Source organism: Cherax quadricarinatus, chromosome 3 (assembly GCF_038502225.1).
Source record: "Cherax quadricarinatus isolate ZL_2023a chromosome 3, ASM3850222v1, whole genome shotgun sequence".
In the NCBI taxonomy this organism is placed as follows: domain Eukaryota; kingdom Metazoa; phylum Arthropoda; class Malacostraca; order Decapoda; family Parastacidae; genus Cherax; species Cherax quadricarinatus.
Window position 1 is genome coordinate 10,444,508 of NC_091294.1, and position 18,562 is coordinate 10,463,069.

The window sequence follows — 18,562 nt, forward strand, 5'->3', positions numbered from 1 at the left end:
TGGAAGGTTAGCCAGATGGACCTTGACTATCCAAGAGTTCAATCCCACCTTTGAACACTTACCTGGCAAGTCAAATGTAGTCGCAGATGCCTTATCGTGACATATTAGTATAGTAACTGCAGACCCTCCATTTAGTGCTGAGGATGTAAAGAAGGCTCAACGAACAGATCCCATGTGGTCTGGTGTGATTCGATTCCTGCTCCAGGAAGATCTTATTCTGACTGTGAAGCCACCAGCACCCATCAGTGACTTTGTCATGAACCAAGAATTACTGTATCGAACAGCCGAGTTGGGTACTCCTAGCAGAAGAGTTTACCAGTTAGTAATTCCACAGTCACTAGTGAATGTAGCCTTACAGCTAGTTCATGATGTACCAGGTGTTGCGCACCCTGGTATGGATCGTTCAGCAAAACAAGCCAGATTGAAATACTTTTGGCCTCGTATGGCAACTGATATTTCTGAGTATGTTAAGAAATGTAGTGTCTGCATGCAACATGAAGGTAATGCTAATGGCCCTAATCCAATCCAAGTATATCCAACTACTAGCGAACCCTGGGAAAGAGTTGCACTAGATTTGTTAACTAATTTCCAATGTTCCCTCCAGGGCAACAAACATCTATGTGTTATGGTAGACCATTTCACCAGATATTGTGAGTTAGTTCCTATTGCAGATAAGACTGCCGAGACAGTAGCTAAAGCGTTTAAAGAACGCATTATCTGCAGGCATACCACCCCTAAGTCCCTAGTAACAGATAATGGAGGTGAATTCTGTAATGAGATTCTTGAAAATTTGTGTACCTTGTACAAGATCTCTAAATCCACCATTGTTCCTCATCATCCTGCCAGCAATGGGTTAGCGGAACGTACCAATAAGAAAGTACTTGATGTCTTGAGAGCCACTATCAATCCCAACAGTGAAACTTGGGATGAAGTTATACCTGATGTGCAGTGTGCTATATATTCTGCTTACAATGTTTCTATAGGTGACACTCCACATTATGCATTGTATGGTGTAGATAAACGTTTGCCTTATGATTTGCTATATTTTAACCCGAAACCAAATTACAACCCTGATGATTTCATAGCAACTCGTACCAGCTTAGCTCAAAGTGTTTTTAGAAGAATCCGTGAAACACTTCATAAATCAACAGCAGAATTTACAAGAGTCGCAAACACTCGAGCAAAGCCATCCAAAATCAAAGTAGGTTCGAGAGTTATGCTGACTAACTTTAACAAAACGTCTGCAATGCCAAAGCTTGATCAAAAGTTTGTTGGTCCTTATCGAGTAGTTGAACATATCACTGGTAATAAGTATAAGGTTAGAGAAATTAGTACTGGTCAGTATAAAGAATCACATTTAGATCATATGAAGTTAGTATGTGATGATAATGATGTTCCAACCCAGACTAATGTGACAGACTCTGACAATCCTCCTGATCCTGTACTCTCTACCTCTGATACTCAGTCAGACGATCAACCTGAATGTCGTTATTCCCTACGTACACGACAGGTATTGAGAAATCCTCAAGTATCATTTGTAACTACCAATTCAGATTTGCCTCAAATACAGCATGAGTTAGCCAGTGCAACAGAGTTTGATCCTCCCAGAGATGACACCCATTCTGCATATATCAATCTCACCCTAGCAGAGTTGGGGTTAAATGTAAATAACCTGTATAGATGAATAATTACAGTATCAACTTATCAGTATTCAAGAATTTTTTTTGTGTGTGTTCACGTTCTCTCCAAATTCTGAGAGTTAACAGTCTAGATTTGAGTGCACCGAATCGGCCTTTCTGTTAAACACTTCTTTCTTTGAATATATTCCTTCCTCAGAATCCGTAGATCACATGAATACAGATCGATCAATCAAATTTTTTTTTTATCACTTCTATTGTGTAATCCCAATGTTGAGTTTCATTTGATGAGTTGTACTATAATATACCTTGTATTGCATTACAGTTTTATTACAGTTTCAATTACGTAAGCTTCCATTCCAATATTCTACTTATGTATGTTATAATGTTCAATTGTTGTGTACTTTGACATTGTATAGAATCAGCCCAAGCCGTACACCTGCCATCTCTAGTTTGTATTAGTTGTATGTCGGGACGACATACGTTAGCGTCGCCGAGCTCTCAGTAGTAGTACCAGTTCCTAGTAACCAGTTACCAGTAACCAGTGTACCAGTAAATGACTCGCTACCAACCGTCTGCATGAATCACTGACTGATTATTCATATTGCTGCTGACCATAGCAGGATTTCAAACACCCCTCACCCATAGGCACTTGAGAGTCAGTCGAAGATAGGGAGCAGAGAGAGGCAGGTCGGCTGTTGGCGCTTCCCATACTTCCCGTTATATATTATACGTACTACCAGCCTATGTGAGTATTTTTACCCATCCACGTTATCGAAAACCCACTTGACAAGGGATGCTGAGGTCAGGGATGCTGAGGTCAGTGATGCTGAGGTCAGGGATGCTGAGTTGTCAGAGGCCATAGAAAAGCATCTGAAGGTTTGTTTCCTGTGTGAATTAACTAAAATTTTAATTTATTAAAAGTTATTAACCTTCCCTGTACCATCAACTGAACCTTCTCTGTTCCATTAACTGAACCTTCCTCTGTATGTACACATCAACTGAACCTTCCCCTGTATGTACACATCAACTGAACCTTCCCCTGTACCATCAATTGAACCTTCCCCTGTACGTACACATCAATTGAACCTTCCCCTGCACCATCAATTGAACCTTTCCCTGTACCATCAATTGAACCTTCCCCTGTTCCACCTCCACAGTACCAGGGCAGAAGGGTCCTTGTGAGCCAGGATGAGGAATGCAAGGCGGGCAGGAATGAGAGAGCGGTGGGGGTCCTTCAAGACTCCTGTGTACCCTGTGAGTCCTGGCCTGGGTCCTGCTTGTGGGAAGGAGTTGTCAGCCAGGAGCAGGTGTTCACCAGTCATCCCACTCACCTGTGACGGCACGAACCTATTAATAGTATTGTTGCTGTATTATTTTGTTATTATGTGGTACAAACATCGATGAACTCATTACCTGCAAGGTCGCTCACCTACTACTACTAATACTACTATACATTTTTTCCCGAAGAACATCAACACTCCCAGCACTGAGAAAACAGTGACGGATTCATTGTTAACTAAGAGCAGCAGTAATATCACTGCCATAATATGTACCCCTGTCAAGTTTACCAGTACCAAACAGATCCACTAAAACAAAGATAAAGCTGGGATTTACTCTATTCCGTGTCATGAACAGATACATAGAAAAAATTCCCAGGAATTATTCTGATCAGCGCTTCCAACACCATTTCTCAAAAACAATGTAACTTTCAAATAGTGACACCTTTATCATTTCACCATCTTAGCAGACAGGGTGAGACCAGAGACATGATATAGTGGATCACTCACTTTGTTGCATTTTTCTCTGGTAACTAAACCCTATTCTTCATGTTTACTCTACTAACTTGAGGAAATTTGTAAACCAAGCAAAACCTTATTATATTGCATTAAACTATCTATAATCCTATGATCTAACATTAACGTCACAACGCAGACAAGTTTAATGAGTGGGACCATAACATCAACAGCAGCAGTGAGACCTACTGACATAAACCTGTAAGAATCTTGCGGGCAAGATGCTTGTCGAACAGCACCTCTATGTTAGAACCTTAATGTAGATCACCAATGCAAGGAACCTTCCAGTGTCAGAGAGACACTGGAATATTAACGTGTGTTGCCTCTGCATGTCATTTCAACAATGGAACCTTAACCTACAGTCCTATTAGTAATTTCAGAGTCGGCTCACCTGGCCAGGCTGCAGGACGAAGGGGGGTAGACAGAGGCCTTTTTTGTGGTAAAGAAAGGAACAGTATATCTGTTGCACCTCTTCTCGACACTCCCTGGACGGTACTCTGTGGGCAAAGGACCAGAGAGATAACGGGGTGGTGTGGGATAGGGAGGAGGGAAGTTAGTGGAGCAGTGTGGGACAGGGAGGAGGAAATTTAGTGGAGTGGTGTGGGATAGAGAGGAAGGAAGTTAGTGGAGTGGTGTGGGATAGGGAGAAGGAAATTTAGTGGAGTGGTGTGGGATAGAGAGGAAGGAAGTTAGTGGAGTGGTGTGGGATAGGGAGGAGGGAAGTTAGTGGAGCAGTGTGGGACAGGGAGGAGGAAATTTAGTGGAGTGGTGTGGGATAGAGAGGAAGGAAGTTAGTGGTGTGGGATAGAGAGGAGGGAAGTTAGTGGAATGGTGTGGGATAGGGAGGAGGGAAGTTAGTGGAGTGGTGTGGGATAGGGAGAAGGAAAGTTAGTGGAGTGGTGTGGGATAAGGAGTAAAAGAAGTACAAAGTAGTAAAAGAAATCAATGAAAACACAGAGATCATACAGCACCTGGATGAACGGAAGGTAATCGTGCTCGATTCGAGGAAGGGGCGCTCAGATTAAATTCCATGAGTTAAAAGTCCTCCACCGGCATCCAGGAACCTCCCTCGAGGAGTTGATGAGAGGTGGGGTAAATACTGTGTGGGGATTATATTAGAATAAAAATGAAGGCAATAAAAAAACTACTGTTAGTCCTATTGTATTCATCTTTCCGATTACAGCTCAAGACCCCAGCAGCCACAGCCTAGGGTCTCCTTTCATCTCAGCTATATTATTTCTCACTTGGCTGTAATAGAGTTTTCTTGACCAGGGTTAACACTGCAATATTATGCAATATTTCAGGTATGTCACCTGGAAAGTCGTGGGCGAGTCTTACCTGGGTTTGAGCAATCGCCCTCGTGTTATGGCTTCGATGATTAGCCCTTCTCAAATAATATCTACCCTAGGCACTGCAGTGATTAATAGGTTGATGTCAGGATGAACAGTGATCTACCTGGCTTATTGTAGCAGGAGCCCTTGATATTACTATGTAGCTGAAGCTGGTATCGATGGCTTGACTGAAGATATGACGTTGGAAGTTACTTCTTTCGTCACTCCCGACCATCACTTGTCCACAAGTTCAACTTATATCCATGGATAATGTCTACAGTAAGGAGAAAATTCGCCTTAATGATCACTTGTACATGAATAAGTGACATGGAGAATAAATGTTCTGCCGCAGATACTTGCTCACTCGCTAACATGTCAGTAATTATTCATGGCAAGGAGAGTAGTACACTCGGAATTTCACAAATTACGCATGAATACATCCACGAATGTTGCACATTTGAACACAGCATGGCCTCACTGGTAACACTCGGTCACTCGTTATATCGTCACTGGTCGAATTCACAATCACAATCTGGCTATTAAATCCTCCAGCACCTCTATTTACAGTCAGGTTTCTATGGGCGTAGGCGATTCAATTAATCACCACCTCTGGTGATTAATTGAATCAAAGAGTCTGAATTCCTTGACTCCAAGGTGCAGGCAATTGGGTATAATGCCACTAGCTATATTATCAGGTTAGAGGCATGTTATTTCAAATTTTTAATGGTCTTAGGAAAGAGTGGCATCCTCAGACAAACATGCACATATATAACAAAAAAAAGGGCACAATACCGTGACTGGAACGATACACAAATAACCAGGAGTACTTTGTTATTTTTTAACAATAAAGAGAGGAGAATAATGTCTCCTAACGAAGAGGTTGTTAGGTAAGACATATGCAACAGTTAAGTATCTTTATTTCGAAACGTTTCGAAATAAAGATACTTAACTGTTGCATATATATATATATATATATATATATATATATATATATATATATATATATATATATATATATATATATATATATATATATATATATATATATATATATATATATATATATATATATGCAAAACAACCACTCTGAAAGAATAGAGAAATTCCAAGCGCTTTCGTGACTACTCACATTATCAAGGAACTATGAAAGTAAAGCATCCAAGGAAGCTATATAAGGGGTCTGGCCAACACCTCACTATCAGATCCCACAACGGTTAAACACCTGACGCGCGCTGACCCAACTGGATAGGTCCTTTGCACAACTCACCCACAAACTATTCTACCCAAGAAAAATTAAAAATTATTATATGTCCAGTGTATTATTAAATTCTTCCCAAATTCTATTAATTATAAATGGATCTAATTTATATAAACCAAAGGAAATATTCATATTATTGTCAAAACTGCATTTTATGAAACAAGATTCAATTATATTCCTGTCGACCATGGACTTGCTTGATACTACTTTCTCAACTTTTTGAAAATCAATTGGATGGTTAAAATCTCTTACATGAATAAATAGAGCATTGGAATCTTGTCCAGTTCTAATGCTATATTTATGTTGTTTTAATCTTAGTTCGAGATTTTTACCAGTTTGACCGTAATAAACTTTATCGCAAATTTTACAAGGAATCTTATAGATACATCCATCAGCATTTTGGGGGGAATTCTTTATCAAAAGTTTTTTTACTGTATCAAGATTTTTGAATACAACTTTAATATTAAAAGTCTTAAGAAGAGAAGGCATATCAACCAAGTTTTCATGGTAAGGGAGAACCAACATATTTTTAGTTGAATAAGGCTGGTTGTCCCTTTTTGGATTGTAAAAAGTATTTCTAGCAACTTTAAAAGATTTATCAATTACATTTCTTGGGTATTTTAAATCATTACCTATTTCATAAATTTTGGATATTTCCTCATCTATGAACTCAGGATATACACCATTTCCTTGGAAAATTAAGTAGCTTAGCCCATTCTATAAATTTTACTGTTTAATTTGAAGAAAATAACTCATTGCCTTTTCTAGATGTTTTAATTATTAAGGGTAATAATGAATTCAAATTTAAAATTTACAGAAAACCTACAAATAACTGTTCCTATGTCCACTATTATTCCTCGCATCAAGATGGAGTCAAACTGTCTGTTTTCTCATCAATGTTTTTGAGAGCTTTACGAATTTGTAGTCCTGAGTTCATAGATGAGGAAATATCCAAAATTTATGAAATAGGTAATGATTTAAAATACCCAAGAAATGTAATTGATAAATCTTTTAAAGTTGCTAGAAATACTTTTTACAATCCAAAAAGGGACAACCAGCCTTATTCAACTAAAAATATGTTGGTTCTCCCTTACCATGAAAACTTGGTTGATATGCCTTCTCTTCTTAAGACTTTTAATATTAAAGTTGTATTCAAAAATCTTGATACAGTAAAAAAACTTTTGATAAAGAATTCCCCCCAAAATGCTGATGAATGTGTCTATAAGATTCCTTGTAAAATTTGCGATAAAGTTTATTACGGTCAAACTGGTAAAAATCTCGAACTAAGATTAAAACAACATAAATATAGCATTAGAACTGGACAAGATTCCAATGCTCTATTTATTCATGTAAGAGATTTTAACCATCCAATTGATTTTCAAAAAGTTGAGAAAGTAGTATCAAGCAAGTCCATGGTCGACAGGAATATAATTGAATCTTGTTTCATAAAAAGCAGTTTTGACAATAATATGAATATTTCCTTTGGTTTATATAAATTAGATCCATTTATAATTAATAGAATTTGGTAAGAATTTAATAATACACTGGACAAATAATAATTTTTAAATTTTCTTGGGTAGAATAGTTTGTGGGTGAGTTGTGCAAAGGACCTATCCAGTTGGGTCGGCGCGCATCAGGTGTTTAACCGTTGTGGGATCTGATAGTGAGGTGTTGGCCAGACCCCTTATATAGCTTCCTTGGATGCTTTACTTTCATAGTTCCTTGATAATGTGAGTAGTCGCGAAGGCGCTTGGAATTTCTCTCTTCTTTCAGAGTGGTTGTTTTGTATATTCTGAAATCACCTGTTTACTGTGATCTTATTGCATATATATATATATATATATATATATATATATATATATATATATATATATATATATATATATATATATATATATATATATATATATATATATATATATATATATATACATATATATATATATATATATATATATATATATATATATATATATATATATATATATATATATATATATATATATATATATACATACATACATATATATATATATATAAAATATATATATATATATATATATATATATATATATATATATATATATATATATATATATATATATATATATATAAATATATATATGCCGAATAGGCAGAACTTGCGATCTTGGCTTAAATAGCAACGCTCATCTTGCCATATAGGACAAGTGAAAATTTGTGTATGCAATAATTTCGCCAAAATCATTCTGAATCTAACGAAAAAAATATATTTCACTGTGTTTGTTTAGTATTAAATTATTGTAAACAAATCTAAAATATATTTAGTTGGGTTAGGCTAAAATAAATTGCGCTTGTTATAATAAGGTTAGGTAAGTTTTCTAAGTTCCTTTTGGTGCAAAATTATAAATTTTTACATTAACATTAATGAAAAAAAATATATCTTTAAACGTATAAGAGAAAATTTTAGAAAGGTCTTAATTTTAAATGAGTTCTTGCTAATTGACCAGTTTTACATATTCGGCACGACATATATATATATATATATATATATATATATATATATATATATATATATATATATATATATATATATATATATATATATATATATACATATATATATATATGCAATAAGATCACAGTAAACAGGTGATTTCAGAATATGCAAAACAACCACTCTGAAAGAATAGAGAAATTCCAAGCGCTTTCGTGACTACTCACATTATCAAGGAACTATGAAAGTAAAGCATCCAAGGAAGGTATATAAGGGGTCTGGCCAACACCTCAGTATCAGATCCCACCCGTTGTGGGATCTGATACTGAGGTGTTGGCCGGACCCCTTATATACCTTCCTTGGATGCTTTACTTTCATAGTTCCTTGATAATGTGAGTAGTCACGAAAGCGCTTGGAATTTCTCTATTCTTTCAGAGTGGTAGTTTTGCATATTCTGAAATCACCTGTTTACTGTGATCTTATTGCATATATATATATATATATATATATATATATATATATATATATATATATATATATATATATATATATATATATATATATATATATATATATATATAATCTAAAAATGCACTATTTGGGTTTCTTTGAGATTTAAGCAATACAAGACATTACTTTCATATACTAGACAATCTGCTTTAGTGAATCATAAATAAATATGGAAATAAGTAAGACATTACAATACACAGATTCCAGTAACACAGATATAGTACCACGTAAGAGTCTTTTCAAAGACGTAATACACTGGGAATATTACTTTCTCAAGAGAATTTCAGACATACACAGTAGACTGAGTCCAAGCTGAATGAGTACAGTTTACTCCTTATACACAAGTATGGGCTATGTACAAGCCTCTAAAGCTTCATAGCGTAGGCACTGCTATGACGTCTTCTACCAGAGTACAGAAGCTCCGTCAGTGTAGTCAAGAGTCACTGCCCAGACAATCCCCCGTGAACCACAGGTCACGTTGGGTCACCTGATATACTTAACATTTGGCATCAACTTGTGACGTCACTAACCAGACATACCCTTGAACTGTACAATGATAATTATGTACTTTTATGTATAAATGAGCTCATAACCAGACATGAATACATATACTCATTTCTTTAATAATCAGATAACACAAACATGTGATGAGGGATGAATAGGATAATAGTACAATGATCCAGTAGCTTCGTTTTAGCTAATAACGAAGTTACTAGCATGGTAGTATTATCGAAGTGATGAAATACATACAAGTACGAAACACATGCTGAGATATATGGATGTTGTGATGATGCTGTGTTGCAAGACGTAAGATCTTGCTTCATCTCTGCTAATGGGTAGAAGAGGAGGTCATGACCCCTTTAGCCCACACCTGCACTGCCAGGGTGGGAACACAGAGAGAAGGGGCTAAGCCTCCTTCAGAGGGGTTGCCACCCCTTGTTGGAGAAAATTTCTCCACAAGTACTGTACCTAGAGGTTACCTGGAGGTTACCTGGAGGTTATTCCGGGGATCAACGCCCCCGCGGCCCGGTCCACGACCAGGCCTCCCGATGGATCAGGGCCTGATCAACTAGGCTGTTACTGCTGGCCGCACGCAGTCCGACGTACGAGCCACAGCCCGGCTGATCCGGCACTGACTTTAGGTATCTGTCCAGCTCTCTCTTGAAGGCAGCCAGGGGTTTATTGGCAATTCCCCTAATGCTTGATGGGAGGCTGTTGAACAGTTTTGGGCCCCAGACACTTATGGTGTTTTCTCTTAGTGTACCAATGGCGCCCCTACTTTTTATTGGCGGCATTTTGCATCGCCTGCCCAGTCTTTTACTTTCGTAGGGAGTGATTTCTGTGTGCAGATTTGGGACCATTCCTTCCAAGATTTTCCAAGTGTAGATTATGATATATCTCTCCCTCCTGCGTTCCAACGAGTACAAGTCAAGTGCTTCCAAGCGTTCCCAGTAGTTAAGGTGCTTGACAGAACTTATACGTGCAGTAAAGGATCTCTGTACACTCTCTAGATCTGCGATTTCACCTGCTTTGTATGGAGATGTTAATGTACAGCAGTATTCCAGCCTAGAGAGAACAAGTGATTTGAAAAGGATCATCATGGGCTTGGCATCTCTCGTTTTGAAAGTTCTCATTATCCATCCTATCATTTTCTTTGCACGTGCGATCGTGGCACTGTTGTGATCCTTGAAAGTGAGATCCTCAGACATTACTACTCCCAGGTCCCTTACATTATTTTTCCGCTCTATTGTATGGCCGGAGTCAGTAGTATACTCTGTTCTAGTTATTATCTCCTCCAGTTTTCCATAACGGAGTAGTTGGAATTTGTCCTCATTGAACATCATATTGTTTACCGTTGCCCACTGGAAAACTTTGTTTATATCTTCTTGGAGGTTAACCGCGTCCTCAGCAGATGACAGCCTCATGCAGATCCTAGTATCATCCGCAAAGGATGATACGGTGCTGTGGTGTATATCTCTGTTTATGTCTGATATGAGGATAAGGAATAAGATGGGGGCGAGTACTGTGCCTTGTGGAACAGAGCTCTTCACTATGGCAGCCTCCGATTTAACTCTGTTGACCACTACTCTTTGTGTTCGATTTGTTAGGAAGTTGAAGATCCATCTCCCCACTTTCCCAGTTATTCCTTTAGCACGTATTTTATGGGCTATTACGCCATGATCGCATTTGTCAAATGCTTTTGCAAAGTCTGTGTATATTACATCTGCATTCTGATTTTCTTCCAGTGCATCCAAGACCATGTCATAGTGATCCAGTAGTTGTGAGAGGCAGGAGCGACCTGCCCTGAACCCATGTTGCCCTGGATTGTGCAGATTTTGGGAATCCAGGTGATTTGCAATCCTGCTTCTTAGCACTCTTTCAAAGATTTTTATGATGTGGGACGTCAGAGCTATTGGTCTATAGTTCTTAGCTAATGCTTTGCTGCCACCTTTATGGAGCGGGGCTATATCCGTTGTTTTAAGTGACTGTGGAATCTCACCCATGTCCAAGCTCTTCCTCCATAGTGTACTTAGGGCACGCGAGAGGGGTTTCTTGCAGTTCTTAATGAAAACAGAGTTCCACGAGTCTGGGCCCGGGGCTGAGTGCATAGGCATGTTGTCAATGGCTTTTTCGAAATCTATCGGAGTTAGGGTAATGTCGGAAATCTGGCATACATTTATGGAGTTTTGAGGCTCATTCATGAAGAAATCATTTGGGTCGTCGATCCTCAGACCGATTAGTGGTTCACTAAACACAGAGTCGTACTGGGATTTCAATATTTCACTCATTTCCTTGTTGTCGTCTGTGTAAGTCCCATCCTGTCTGAGTAAGGGCCCGATACTAGATGTGGTATTTGCCTTGTTTTTGGCATATGAAAAGAAATATTTGGAATTTTTTTCAATTTCACTAATAGCTTTAAGCTCCTCCTGCCTCTCCTGGTTCCTGTAAGAGTCATTTAGCTTAAGTTCGATAGTTTCCACTTCCCTGGTCAGCGCCTCCTTTCGTGTATCAGATATTCTAGCACTCCTGAGGAGCTCAGTGACTCTTCGTCGTCTTCTGTAGAGGGAGCGTCTTTTTCTCTCCAGTTTACTCCTGCTCTTCTTCTTTCTTAGGGGAATATGCCTAGAACATGCTTCGGCTACCAGGAAGTTGATCCTTTCAAGGCACTGGTTTGGGTCCATGTCATTTAAGACATCTTCCCAACATGTTTCGTTTAGGACATGGTTTACCTGGTCCCAGTTGATGTTCTTGTTGTTGAAATTGTATTTTGTGAAGACACCTTCACAGGTACATGCATTCTGTTGTTCAGGACCCCTATGCATGTACGTCTGGACTTCGATTAGATTGTGATCAGAATTAGTTGTTTTTGATATTCTTATGTCTCTTATCAGGTCCTCATTATTTGTGAAGATAAGGTCAAGTGTGTTTTCTAGTCTTGTTGGCTCCACTATCTGCTGGCTTAAGGTGTGTTTTTCGCAGAGACTTAGTAGCTCATGTGTGTGTGACCTTTCATCTGCGCTACCTCCGGGGATTGTTTCAGCTATAACATTATTTGCTACATTTTTCCATTTTGTATGCCTTAGGTTGAAATCACCAAGCAGTAAGATGTTTGGGGATGGAGCTGGAAAGTTTTCCAAACAGTAATCGATTTTCAGTAGCTGTTCCTTGAACTGTTGGGAGGTTGCATCTGGTGGCTTGTATACAACCACAATGACTAGGTTTTGGTTCTCGATCTTTATTGATAGAACTTCAACTACCTCATTTGTGGTGTTCAGCAACTCCGTGCAGATAAGGGAACAGAATCTTTCACTGTAAATGACTCCGATTTTCTTTTTTTATTTTTACTGTTAAGATAAGATTAAACTTAAGATTTTGTTCGAATTTTTAACCCAGGATAACCCGATAGTTAGTACGTCATCGGGGACTATCTGTCTTATTTCTATTGGGTCCTTTAATCTTCTTCCCCAGGTTGCGACCCAAAATGGTCGACTAATACCCAGTTACCTACTTACTGCTAAGTTAACAGGGGTAGCAAGTGTTTACCTGGAGAGAGTAAGGAAACATGACCAACTTTTCACCTATGCCGGGGAGCGATTTCCTATCCCCTCAGCGTGTTAGGTGAGGACGTCATTAAATGAGCCACGAGTACCTACGGTGAGCCATTGTAAACCCATTTGTAACCCTTCCTCCTTTTTACCAAGAAGTCTACCAGTTCCCCCTCTGTCTCCCCTTTGTCACCAGATGTGCTTATTTTTACCCCTCCTCCTCTTCCCTACAAAGCCTCTTTCTTTTTCCTCATCTCTCCCTTTCCCTGCCCCAAGTTCGCCTCACCTGCCCAGGAGTGACCACAAAGCCTCGCTGACGTCGACGGGGTTAGGAGGGTGAGTGAAGCACTGACCCCTGTAGCCAACCCTGAGGGCGTCTTGGTTACCCTGACACAACCCGTGAAACACCTCGTCCTCTGCCTCCTCCCGGGGCAAGATCTCCGTCTTACTGTAGTCCTCGACGCCTTCCTCAAGACGTGACGTGTACGTCAGGTGCACCACCTGAGGGAGAAAACGTAAGGAAAAGGGGAAGGGGAATTAAGAGATGAAGAGGGGGAAAGTAAGATGATTGGGAAGAGGAATGAAGGGATGGATGAGGAAGAGAGGACCGGGGAAAACAGGAGTAAAAGAAAGTGATAATAAGAGAGGAATAAAAGAAAGAAAGGGATGAAGGTGTAAAAAAAGAGAGATAATGGGGAGAAAGAGGAAAAGGGACATAGAAATGTAACGATCAAGGGAGCAAGGTAGATAGGAAGGAAGGAGGGAGCAAGGTAGATAGGAAGGAAGAAGGGAGGGAGCAAGGTAGATAGGAAGGAAGAAGGGAGGGAAGGAGGGAGGGAGCAACCCCCCTTCCTCATCAACCCCCCCTCCCTCCTCAAACCCCCTCCTTCCTCAACCCCCCTCCCTCCTCAAACCCCCTCCCTCCTCAAACCCCCTCCCTCCTCAAACCCCCTCCCTCCTCAAACCCCTTCCCTTCTCAAACCCCCTCCCTCCACAATCCCCCTCCTTCCTTAAACCCCCTCCCTCGCCAAACCCCCTTCCTCCTCAAACCCACTCCTTCACAAAACCCCCTCCTTCCCTAAACCCCTTCTCCTCCTAAGCCCTATTCTTCTCTAAACCCCCTCCTTCTGTAAGCTCCCTTCCTAACTAAACCCCCTCCCTCCCTAAACATCCTCTCTTCCTATACCCCCCTCCCTAACCCCCTCCCCTACTAAACCGCCTCCCACCTTAAATTCTTTCACTCCATAAACCCCTTCCTTCCCTAAACCACCTCCCTCACTAAACCCCTTCCCTCACTAAACCCCCCTCTCCACTAAACCCCCTCTCACCCTATACCCCTCCCTTACTAAACCATCTTCCCTCCCTCCCTAAACTCCTTCCCTTTTCAAACCCCCTCCCTCACTAAACCCCTACCCTCCCTAAGTAAACCCCCTCCCAATCTAAACCCCTTCCCTCAACCACCTCTCTCACTAAACCCCTTTCCTTCCTAAAGTCAATCCCTCGCTAAACCCCTCCCTCCTAAACTCCTTCCCTCATTAAACCAACTCCCTCACTCAACCCCCCCCTCCCTAAACCCTTTCCCTCAACCGCCACTCTCACTAAACCACTTCTCTTCCTAAAGCCCCTCCCTCACTAAGCCCCCTCTCTCACTAAACCCATTCCCTCCCTAAACCCCCTCCCTCACTAAACCCCTTCCCTCCCTAAGCAAACCCCCTCCCTCTCTAAACCCCTTCCCTCAACCACCTCCCTCACTAAACTCCTTCCCTCCCTAAACTCCCTCCTTCACTAAACCCTCTCCCTCATAAAACCCCCTCCCTCACTAATCCCCCTCTCCACTAAACCCCCTCTCACCCTCTACCCCTACCTTACTAAACCATTTTCCCTTCCTCCCTAAACTCCTTCCCTTTTCAAACCCCCTCCCTCACTAAACCCCCTCTCTTCAGGGCTGAAAGGGGTTGATACCCCCTCCTGGAGAAAATTTCTCCACACTGGGGGGCGGTGGAGGTTCACTGCAGGTAAAGTATTCATCACTTAACATTAATTTGATTTTCTCACTCGCCACCACTGCTGTGTGTCTTTTCTGAACAGCTTTAGTCTGTGTGGTTTCTGGAGAATCACTAATTTTCTTTTAAACAATGTGTAATTCTAATGGCACTAATTTATTTATTGTCTGTTTATTCACTACACCTTCGCTCAAAACATCAGGACCATCATTGTCAATAATCACTATGTCACCAGGTCTTAAGGACTTATGATTTTCAGGAACATCAGCTCCATAGACGTTTTCTCTCAATGAGGTGAGATAGTCTTCTCGCCAAATTTTCTCCCAACATTCAGTCATTTTATTAAGGTGTTTGAATTTACGTCTGAGTTGCTCAGGTTCGAAATAAGTAGGATCCTCTGTTATTTCTTTATCATTCATGGGAGGAACAGGTTCGAGCCTTCTGTCATGGAGTATATGAGATGGACTTAACACTTCTAAATTGTCCAGATCATCGGTAACATAAGGTAGAGGTCTGTTGTTGACACTATTTTCTATTTCAGTCACAACTGTACGGAATTCTTCTAAGTCTATTCTCTGACGGTGAAGAGTCTTCCTTAAACAACGTTTTACAATGCCGATCATTCTTTCATAAAATCCGCCGTGCCATGGAGATTTAGGAGGAATGTATCTCCAACGACAACTGCGTTGATTCAGCATCTGTTGTACTTCTGGTTGATCAAAGATCTTGCTTATATAAGCAACACCAGCAACAAAGTTCGTTGCATTATCTGAAATCATCAGTCTGGGACACGCCCTTCTGGATGCAAACCTTCTGAATAATTTGATAAAGGTTTCAGCAGACATGTCAGTGGCTACTTCTAGATGTACTGCTCTAGTTGTAGCACAAGTGAACAAACAGATGTACACCTTGATGGGAACTTTGTCAATTGTTTTGGTTAAAATTATTGGTCACCTGTCACCTGTCACCTCAAATGGTGTGACATGACAAACACTTTCAGAGGGATATGGAGGCGGACCTGGATACTGACATACTCACATATCGTAGTGACGACAAGTAATACAGTCCTTTATTTGTTTTTTCACACTTTGTCGACCTTGAGGTATCCAGTAGGATTGTCGTATATGACAAAGTGTGTCAGCTAACCCACCATGTAACACGTTACTGAGGGCGTTTTGAACGATCAGTTTTGTTAGCCAATGATTCTTAGGGATCAATAATGGATGTATGGCTTCTTTAGGTAGTGAAGAATTATGAATTCTTCCTCGACATCTTATAATCTTTTCCGAGTCGAGATAAAGCCCTAAAGAATTAATCATAACAGGTTTCTTTGGGGATTTATCTTGTGTTTCTAGAAATTTATATTCTGTACAGAAAACATCTTTCTTTATTAGTTTCACCCAGTATTTAATGGGTTCAAGACATTCATAATCAGGTTTTATTCCTTTAATGAATTTAAAGACAAGAGCTGCAACTCTTAAGAGTTTACCCAAAGATTAGTATTTAGATCCATCAATGACTGTTTCTGTTGTGTCTGCACTATTTACACAGATTATTTCTGCTGTGTTCAAGCATCCTGTTTCTTCTGGCATAATGTGAGCTTTTTGCTGAGGCCAGTTATTCTCAATAGAGAGCCAGTTCGGTCCGTGGAGCCATAATTTATTATCCACAAATTTCTTGAGTGGGACACCACGTGACAACATGTCAGCTGGATTCTCTTGGGTAGAGACGTGGAGAAAGAGATAATCTCTCTGCATCTCTTTTATTTCTGCTACTCTGTTCTGTACATAGACCAACTTACTCTTATTATTTCTTAACCACTGGAGAACTGCCTCATTATCACTCCAGATCACGGTTTTCTCAATAGTGAGATGATCAAGTACTTTGTTGAGATAGACAGCTAATTTTGTACCTACATAGAGTGCTGTCAGTTCCAATTGTGGTACAGTTCTGACCTTCAAGGGTGCTACCCTGGCCTTTGAAGTAATTAGTGTACTTCCTTCAGCATTACTCATGTAAGCTACAGTGCCATAACCTCTGGTTGACGCATCACAGAACACATGCAATGTGTACTTGTTTCCCTCTTGACCTATTTGTCTGGGAAATTTAATTTGATGAAGTTGTTTAAACTCCTTGGATATTTCATCCCATGCTTGACTCATTTCTAGAGGCAATTTTTCATCCCATCCAATTTTGAGCTTCCATGTATCTTGCATAAGCATTTTACCCTTTATGGTAATTGGTGAGACGAGTCCTAGAGGATCAAAACATTGTGATACCTCTGACAGTAAACTACGTTTAGTGAGTGTACTGCATGATTTATTGTTTATCCTTTTGAGACTCAAAGTATCTTCCTGTGTGTTCCAATTTAGTCTCAGCACATTGTTGCAATCAAGAATTTCAGTTTCAACGAAATCTTCTTTGATAAGTTCCCTTAATTGCTTTGAATTTGTATTCCACACCCTTAGAGGCATATTTGCTTCTTTCATCTCCTTGTTAGCTTCTCTGTATAAGGATTTCAAATCCTCCTCTTTATTCACAGTACCTTGAAGATTGTCCACATAGAAACTTTTCTTTAAGATTTCTTTGAAGGGACTTTCAGATTTCTTCAAATGTGTATTTAGAGTAGCTTCTAGTAAGAATGGAGAGGATGTTGCACCAAATAATATTGATTTGAAACGATAAGTTTTCACAGGACTTTGAGGATCATGTGGATTTTCAGGCCACAAGAATCAAGTATAATCTCTATCTATTTCTTGTAGTCCTACTCTTAAGAAAGCTTTGGAAATATCAGCCGTGTAGGCATATGGGTTTGTGTGAAATTTCATAAGCACGTCTCCAAGCTTCTCAGTTAGTGAGGGTCCGGTCATCAGACAGTCATTAAGAATTGCTACATCTTTCTTTGCACGTGCGCTGCAATTATATACAACACGTAGTGGAGTGGTTTCAGAATCTTTTCTGACTCCATGGTGCGGGAGATAATGAGCGTCTGTCTTCAACTTGTCTTCGACTATTTCCTCAATGAATTTATTGTCCAACTGTTCTTGTATGATATTATCATAGACAGTCAGTAGCTCTGGATTCTTCCTGAGCTCATGTATTTGTGCTTTCATCTGTCCGAAAGCCATGCGATAATTGCTAGGTAGATGTGGTGGATTTAATTTCCATGGTAACCTAACCCAATACTGTCCATCTTTATATTTGACAGTGTCCAAATATTGGTTATAAGTCTGAGACTCTTGTGGGCTTGGTTTATTTACATCAATACCTATCGCATCTAAATCCCACAACTTATCAACTGGTTCATTTATTTCTTCCAGTAATGACAATTTTTGCTGTGGTACATGATCAGCGGTTATTCTCATAACTAGTACATTTTCCACTGAATCAATATCAGCTTCTTTCCCACTTTGAGAGGGAATGGGACCACATATCATGTGGCCTCCTGCTGTTTTCAGCAAGTGAACATCATGTTTACTTACTATATTTTGCACAAAACAGTGAT

At 39.8% G+C, this 18,562-nt stretch overlaps 1 protein-coding gene across 1 annotated transcript in view; it reads right to left on the reverse strand.

Moving 5' to 3' along the window:
* Nucleotides 1-18,562, reverse strand: part of LOC128684124 (uncharacterized) — a 130,394-nt gene that overhangs the window by 45,547 nt on the left and 66,285 nt on the right. Inside the window, exons 5-7 of the mRNA XM_070089932.1 lie at nucleotides 13,341-13,555; nucleotides 3,825-3,930; nucleotides 2,801-2,971 (exon numbers count right to left, since the gene is read on the reverse strand). Of these exons, the coding sequence (XP_069946033.1) occupies nucleotides 2,801-2,971; nucleotides 3,825-3,930; nucleotides 13,341-13,555 (492 nt within the window). The remainder of the gene's footprint in view (nucleotides 1-2,800; nucleotides 2,972-3,824; nucleotides 3,931-13,340; nucleotides 13,556-18,562) is intronic.